This window comes from Chelonoidis abingdonii, unplaced genomic scaffold, assembly GCF_003597395.2.
Source record: "Chelonoidis abingdonii isolate Lonesome George unplaced genomic scaffold, CheloAbing_2.0 scaffold1495, whole genome shotgun sequence".
NCBI lineage: Eukaryota > Metazoa > Chordata > Testudines > Testudinidae > Chelonoidis > Chelonoidis abingdonii.
In genome coordinates this window covers 1-7,766 of record NW_027425756.1, presented here as the reverse complement: position 1 = coordinate 7,766, position 7,766 = coordinate 1, and the positions used below count along the sequence as shown (strand labels likewise).

General features: G+C 65.9%; 1 protein-coding gene and 1 long non-coding RNA gene across 2 annotated transcripts; one reads left to right on the top strand and one right to left on the bottom strand.

Annotated features, from left to right (window-relative positions):
* The first annotated feature begins 5,417 nt into the window (after nt 1-5,417).
* On the top strand, nt 5,418-6,835 carry LOC116838402 (forkhead box protein P3-like). The gene is made up of 4 exons (XM_032803545.2): nt 5,418-5,574; nt 5,950-6,026; nt 6,194-6,295; nt 6,557-6,835. Exons 1-4 carry the CDS (start codon nt 5,418-5,420, stop codon nt 6,833-6,835), a joined length of 615 nt encoding a protein of 204 aa, XP_032659436.2.
* A 205-nt stretch (nt 6,836-7,040) lies between these two features.
* Nucleotides 7,041-7,597, bottom strand: LOC116838401 (uncharacterized). The gene is made up of 2 exons (XR_004376918.2): nt 7,489-7,597; nt 7,041-7,400 (listed from the first exon to the last, which is right to left on the bottom strand). It is a non-coding gene; the product is annotated as an uncharacterized LOC116838401 (long non-coding RNA).
* Between the last annotated feature and the right edge of the window lie 169 nt (nt 7,598-7,766).

Genomic DNA, 7,766 nt, shown 5'->3' with positions numbered 1-7,766 from the left:
GGTTAGAGCAGGGGGGGGGCTGGGAGCCAGGACGCCTGGGTTCTCCCCCCAGCTCTGGGAGGGCAGTGGGGGCTGGTGGTTAGAGCTGGGGGGCTGGGAGCCCGGACTCCTGGGTTCTCTCCCTGCGCCATTAGCAACAAAGGCCCATTGCTCCCGCATGGCAGACACACGCGCCCGCCCCAGGCTTCCCGCCCGACCCCAATCCCTCAGCCCCGCTCCCGAAGGGCCCGGCCTGGCTCCTGAGCCCCCCCGTGAAGCCGTTGCCCCTGGCGGGCAGGCGTGTGCAGGTGAGGGTGAGGGTGTGCACCCGCGTGTGTGTGTCTCGTGTGCTCTGTGGTTTTCTTTCCCTCGCACACTGAGAGTTTTGCGGTAGCTTCTCGGTGCTCAGAAGCCTCGGGGGCTGGGGCGCCGAAAACCCCGACCGAGAAGCTGGTGTTATTTTCGAGCAAAGAAAAACCCCCCAGAAAGGGCACGCGGGACACGTCGTCCTGGTGCTCCGTTTCCACTGAGTCACCGGCAAGTCGCACCCTCGGGGAGCGCGGCCGCCCCACGGCGGCCTATAAATCCCTGCCCGTGGGGCGGATTTCGCACTGGTCCCCTGCTAGCCGGGATGCCGAGGAGTGCTGAGCGGTGAGTGGGGTGTGCCGGATCGGGGCAGGCCCCGGCAGGCCAGAGGTGACTGCCGGGCTCCTGGGGATGCGAGGGGAGTCGTTTGGCTGATTTAAGGTCTGCCTCAGGGTCAATGCAGATTAACCCTTGATTTCAGTGGGAACAGGACTGGTTTCTGATCTCAGCTGCCCTGGGGTCAATCTGGAGTCACTCCTGATTGCACTAGGAGCAGGGCGGGATTTTGAGCCTAGACCCCAGGGTCAAACCAGAGTCACTCCTGATTGCTCTAGGAGTAGGGCAGGATTCTGAGCCTAGCCCTCCAGGGTCAATCCAGAGTCACTCTTTATTGCACTAGGAGCAGGGCGGGATTCTGAGCCTAGCCCCCCAGGGTCAATCCAGAGTCACTCCTGATTGCATTAGGAGCAGGGTGGGATTCGGAGCCAAGCCCCCCAGGGTCAATCCGAAGTCACTCCTGATTGCACTAGGAGCAGGGCTGGATTCGGAGCCTAGCCCCCCAGGGTCAATCCAGAGTCACTCCTGATTGCATGAGGAACAGAGTGGGATTCGGAGCCAAGCCCCCCAGGGTCAATCCGGAGTCACTCCTGATTGCACTAGGAGCAGGGTGAGATTCGGAGCCAAGCCCCCCAGGGTCAATCAGGAGCCAAACAGCAGGATTTGAATAAGGTGACCCGCCCGCAAACCCAGCCCTGTGGATTGATCCCGACTTGAACTCCCGATTCCCACTTGGCTTCTCCGAGCAGGAGCCTGAATTTTGCATTCACACCACAGGGGAGGGGACCCCGGCCGGGCTGAACCAGTCCCCAACCGACACCTCTTTCCAGTCCTCCCTGTGGATGCCCACTGAGCTCCCCGCCAGGCCCAGCCCCTCACGCGGAACCAGCCCCGGGGCCCAGAAAACACCCGGGACAGAAAGTGCAGCCACCGGAACCGGGAAGAAATACCTGGTTCAGGGGCTGGGGCCCAGGACTCCTGGGTTCTCTCCCTGGCTCGGGGAGGGGAGTGGGGGCTGGTGGTTAGAGCGGGGGAGGCTGGGAGCCAGGACTCCTGGGTTCTCTCCCCAGCTCTGGGAGGGCAGCGGGGGCTGGCGCTCGGGTGGTCTGGGAGCCAGGACACCTGGGTTCTCTGGGGGCAGAGTGGGGCCTGTGAGACCCGAGCTGGTTACTCGTGTGTGATATCTCCAGGCCGAGGGTGATTCGAGCTTTGGGAAGGATGGGGAGGGGGGTGAAATCCAGCCTCCCACGCAGGGCTGCCTGGGGGGGTCAAGTGGGGCAATTTGCCCCTGGCACCACAGGGGCCCCCATGAGAATAAAGTATTGCAACTTTTTTTTACGGAAGGGGCCCCCGAAATTGCTTTGCCCCAGGCCCCCTGAATCGTCTGAGTGGCCCTGCTCCCGTGGACCCGTGGACCCGGCTGGAGGCCTCGGGTCAGGAGGCTGCACCCCCCAGCTCCGTGCAGGCTGAGGCTCGGGGGGACGCCCCAGATTTACCATCCCCCCCGGTGCCACGTCCCACGCCGCTGACGTGGCTGGGTTCCGTGACGTCTGGGAAGCGGGGGCCGCGGTGAGAAATCGGACGGGGGGGGCCGAACGGGACGTCACCCTGATTCTCGGAACCTGGCCCCAGCCCCGCCCCTGCTGCCGGGAAGCGACTCGAAGCGGCCCCTTGCCCTGTGAGGGGGAGTGGGGTCTAGTGGTTAGAGCAGGGGGAGGGGGTAGGGGTGGGAGCCAGGACTCCTGGGTTCTGTCCCCAGCTCGGGGAGGGTTGCGGGGGCAGGAAGGGGCGTGAGGGGCCATGGGGAGCTGGTGGGGGTAGGTTATCTCTGGGGGTCAGAGTGGTGGGAGGCGCAGCGGTCAAGGTGTGGGGGGCATATGAGGGGCGCTGGCTGGATTTGCCCCCCAAGGAGGTGGGTGTCTGCTCACCCCCCCCAACCTGGGGCCGCCCATCCGGAGGGTGTGTCATGTGTCCAGGCATGTGAGCCCCGCTGGGCTGGCATGTGAGGGGCCCAAGTACACAGGAAATGCATGCATGTCATGGGGGCCACATGCATGTGAACCACAGGAAGGGTCCGTGTGCTGGGCATGTGAGGCAGGCCACAGATCCCATTGGCCCATGCGTGTCACAAGGCTGCGCGGCCCTGGGTGGTCACGGAAGGAAGACACGGCTCCTACACAGCCACGCATGTGCCCCGGGACGTGACATGTCACATGGATCACAGACACACTGGATCACGGACACAGGTGGCGGCACTGTCAGGAGTTTGTCGCTGAAAACCCCACAACTGGACCCACAGGTCACTCCCCCCCTCGGGAGTCCCTGAGCCCCCCACCAGCCCCCACCCCCTCCATGCCTCTAACAAGCCTTCCAGCCCCACTCTCTCCCCTATCTCGCCCACATCCACCCCTCTGCCCCCTCTCCTGGATTCCCCAGATCTGACTCAGACCTGTCGGCTAATCAAGGCTGTTTCCCCAGCTGGGGTCACAATTAGCCCACTGCTCTTCAGGGAGGCTGAGGCTGCTAAGGTCCAGCTGGGCCCAGCGCTCCAGACCCCATCTGTGACACAGTTCAGCCCCACACATGCGTGTTCCCGGGGGGTCACACAGGACACATGTGGTTTGCACACGCACAGTATGCATGCACGCTCACCATGAAGCACATCGTGTTGCACAGCTCCGCACACCTGGTGACCCCCATGCCATGGGAAACCGCTCACATGCGTGTGCTCTCCGTGACAGGCATGCCTCTCCGTGCATGTACGTGTGATGTGTTGCACGCTCACACGGAGCAGTGTGACCAGTCGGACAACGTGTGCTTCCTTGTAGCTTCTCCCACCTCTCACCTGCCCTTTCTCCCCACAGCTTGCGCCAGGCCCCAATACCCAGCCCCACAGCATCCCGAGTGCCCCATGGCGACAGCCCCACTGGCCCGACTGGCGGGGCCCAGACTCGCCCACGGTGCTCACCCACGGAACCAGCGCCCCTCCAGGAAGCAGCAGGTGGGTCCCACATGCCTAGGGGAGGGGCACAGAGGGGGCAGCCCGACTCCCTAGACCCAGGACTGACAGCATCCCCCCTTTGCCTGCCCACACAGGTGCCACCGTACCCCCTGGGATGGGGGACCCCCAAACCACCCCCCTCCGGCCCTGCTCCAGGACACCCAGCGCCAGGCACTGCTCATCCAACAGGTACCGGATGCCTGGGTTCTCTCCCAGTGCTGGAGGAGGGGGGGACTAGTGGTAACAGCGGAGGGGCTCTGAGCCCGGACTCCTGGTTCTACCGCCATTCATCCTCACTTTCCTCCCCTTCCCAGATATCTCCGGAGCCCAGCGCCCGCCTCCATCCTGCACCTCCAGTCCCCCGGCGTACTGGTGCTGAGGTCCCACCACGGCTTGACACACGGTAACCAGGGGGGGGCATGTAGGATGCTGGGGGGGGGTTCTGGCAGAGGGGGGCAGACAGGCCTAGTTCCTGGTTCACCCCCATTTCTCCCCTCTCTTTTCCAGGGATTAACATCATGGGCATGGAGTGGATTCCAGGGACCCGCTGCCCCAGCTCGCCAGACCGGCCCCCCCTCGAGCGCTGCCCCAGCCCCGGGGACTACAGCGGGCAGACTGAGAGGTGAGTGCTGGGGAGTTAGGGGGGCTGGGAGCCAGGACTCCTGGCTTCTCTCCCGGCTCTGGGAGGGGAGGGAGTGGGGCCTGGTGGTTAGAGCAGGGGGGCTGGGAGCCAGGACTCCTGGCTTCTCTCCCGGCTCGGGAGGGGAGGGGAGCGGAGCGGGGGCTGGTGGGTTAGAGCAGGGGGGCTGGGAGCCAGGACGCCTGGGTTCTCTCCCGGCTCTGGGAGGGGAGTGGGGGCTGGTGGTTAGAGCAGGGGGGCTGGGAGCCAGGACTCCTGGGTTCTCCCGGCTCTGGGAGGGGTGGGGCTGGTGGTTGTGGGGGGAGACCCAGCTGAGCTGTTGATCTCGGCAGACGCCCCCGGCAGGACCCGCTCTGGGCACAGGACAGGGCAGCCCAGTGCCGGCGGCAGAGGGAGCTGGTCGAGAACCTGGAGGATCAGGTGAGGCAGGTGGGGGTCAGTCAGGGTGTGGTTACCCCACAGGGCCTGGCGGGGGACAATCACAGCTGGTGCTGCCTCGGGGAGAGGAGGGTGGGGGATATTGGGGCTGGGGGCACCGGCCTTGGATATCGGGGGCTCCCCCCTCACAGACATCTCTGGGGGGGGGGGTGGGGATTACAGCCTCGGTCCCCGACAGATTCACAGCTGCTGTCCTGGAAGAGAGGGGTGGGCTCGAACCACTGGCCCAATGGCGTCGCAGAGCATCATGGGAGGTGTCATCCTGGTGCATCAAGGGAGTTGTAGTCCTGGTGCATTGTGGGAGTCATGGTACAGGATCCGCCCCCCATTTCCTGCCCCCTCAACTCACCTGCCCCCTCTCTCTGCCCCCAGCTGGAGCGCGAGCGCAGCGCCTGGGGCCATGCAGGCCCAGCTGGCCACGTCAGAGGCCACGGACCGAGCCCTCGACCCGTAAGAGCCGGGGGGGGGCGGGGAAGGGGCAAGCCCTGCAGTGGAAGGAACGGGGGGGGGGGAGATGGAGTGGGGGCTGGGTTGAGGTCTTGGGGGTGGGCCAGACATCGAGGCAGAGCTGAAGTTAGTGGCGGCAAGGCCTGCGGACCCCGAGCATTCATGGGGGTGGAGTCAGAATCCACGGGGCAGGGGGTGCAATCCCTGGGGGGGACAGATATGAGGGGCGGGTCCAGACTCTCTATCACTTACCTGCCCCCCCCCCAGGCAATGTCAGCAAAGGGCCAGCGCTGCGCCTCCTACCCCCCCAACTCCTCGGGCTGGGCCCGGTCCGGAGCCACCCTCCCTGCCCAGAAGGGGGTGCTGCAGCCACCACTGACCCCCCAGACCCACCCCTGCGTCAGCCATGGCGCCGGCATCTGCTCAGGTGAGCGGCTGGGAGCCAGGACTCCTGGGTTCTCTCCCCAGCTCTGGGAGGGGAGTGGGGGTTGGTGGTTAGAGCAGCGGGGGCTGGGGGCCAGGACTCCTGGGTTCTCTCCCCAGCTCTGGGAGGGGAGTGGGGGGCTGGTGGGTCAGAGCAGGGGGGCTGGGAGCCAAGACTCCTGGGTTCTCTCCCCGGCTCTGGGAGGGGAGCGGGGGCTGGTGGTTAGAGCAGGGGGCTGGGAGCCAGGACTCCTGGGTTCTCTCCCAGCTCCGGGAGGGTAGCGGGGGCCAGTGTTGAGCGAGAGCTGTGGGGGCGGGCTATGCTGTGGGGGGGGGCATCAGCCCCATGATTGACAGGTCTGTTCTCCTCCCCCTACAGATCTGGGCCCCACCCTGGAATTTTATCGGTTCAGCAGGGCCCGGCCGCCCTTTACCTACGCGATGCTCATCCGCTGGGTGAGAACCGGAGGGGGGGGGGGAGCTGCCCCATTGTTCCGTATCCCCCCCCCGCCCATCATCCCCTCAACTTCCCTGCCCAGCCACAAGGGGGAGAACCCTCCCAGCCCTAGAGCCCGAGGGGAGGGGTTACCCTCCCCTGAGCCCTGACCCCCCCTCCCCCACAGGCCATTCTGGGATCCCCCCACCGACAGCTGACGCTGAATGAGATTTATCAATGGTTCAGCCGCATGTTCGGCTACTTCCGCCACAACACGGCCACCTGGAAGGTGAGCGGCGCTGGCAGGGCTGGAGGGGTCAGGGCTGTGGGTTGGGAGTGAGGGGCACCAGCAGGGCTGGAGGGGCAGGGGCTGCGGGGGCAGGGGCTGTGGGTCAGGAGTGAGGGGCACCAGCAGGGCTGGGGGGGTCAGGGGCTGCGAGTTGGGAGTTAGGGGCACCTGCAGGGCTGTGGGGGGCAGGGGCTGTGGGTCAGGAATGGGGGACAAGGGTGAGGGAGCTGCAGGTCCCCTGACCCCCCTCCCTCCCCCTAGAACGCCGTGCGGCACAACCTGAGCCTGCACAAGTGCTTCGTGCGAGTGGAGCACGTGAAAGGCGCCGTGTGGACTGTGGACGAGGCCGAGTTCCAGAAGAAGCGGAACCAGCGACCAACCCCGTATGGTGCTCTGGGGCGGGTGGAGCCTCCCCTTAGCCACGCCCAGGGACTGCCAGCTATTAGCCACGCCCCCAGGATGATCCAGCACAGTGGGCGTGGCCTCCAGTTAGCCACGCCCCCAGAGGATCCAGCAGGGGTGGGGGGCCCCAGGCATTAGCCACACCCCAGGGCATGGGGAGGGCAGGACAGAAATGTGCTAGCCACACCCCTTTTGTCTCCCCCCAGGTACCTGGAGCTGAAGCACCTGCTGCCCCCCCCCGCCCCAGCCAATGAGATGCCCCCAGGACTCCTCCAGGGGCTCAGACACCCCCCCCATGTGCGCGGGGGGGGGGACTGAGCCCCCCACCCTTGGACACAGGAGCTGTCTGCAAAACCTGGGACTTTATTGGCCTCGTTCCAGCAGGGGAAGGGGGGAGGGACGCTGCACCCCAGCCCCAGCCGCCTCGGCCCCGGGCTGGGGGAGAATAAAGGGAGCAAAATCCAGTGCCGACTCAGCTGCTGCTTGGGGGCGGGGGAGAAACGGGGATCCACCCCGGCAGCTGGGGATGGGGGCAGTGGAGAATCAGGGGGCCCCGCAGGGGGGGAGGGGTGTGTTATATGCAGCAGTTTTAGGGGTCCCTGCTCCTCCCCAGCAGCGCCGCGTTCTCCTGCCGCAGGGCCCGGTAGTCGCTCAGGATCCGCTCCAGGTTGGCCAAAGTCTTCTTGGCCCCCTCGCTCTCGATCTGGGGGGGCATATTAACTCCTTCAGTGCTGGAGCCAGGAGGGCCCCGTGGCACCCCCCAGCCTCCGGGACCAACCCCCCCAACTCACCTGCTCCTCCAGGTCCCGGATCTCCCGCTGGATGGCGCCTGCGTCCTCAATCGTCTGGATCAGCTGGCTGCAATTCTGGGGGGGTCGGGGGGCAGCAGGACAGGGGTTAACGAGCCTCCTCCAGCCCCTGGGCTGCCCCAGCCCCCCCGGATGAGAGCAGCCCCACCCCTACACTGGTCCCCTAGATCCACTCCTGGGTTTCTGGTACTCCTAGGCCCCCCAGCCTATGCGAGCTGCCCCCTACTCTGCCCCCCAAGGCACCCCCAGCTCTGCCCCCC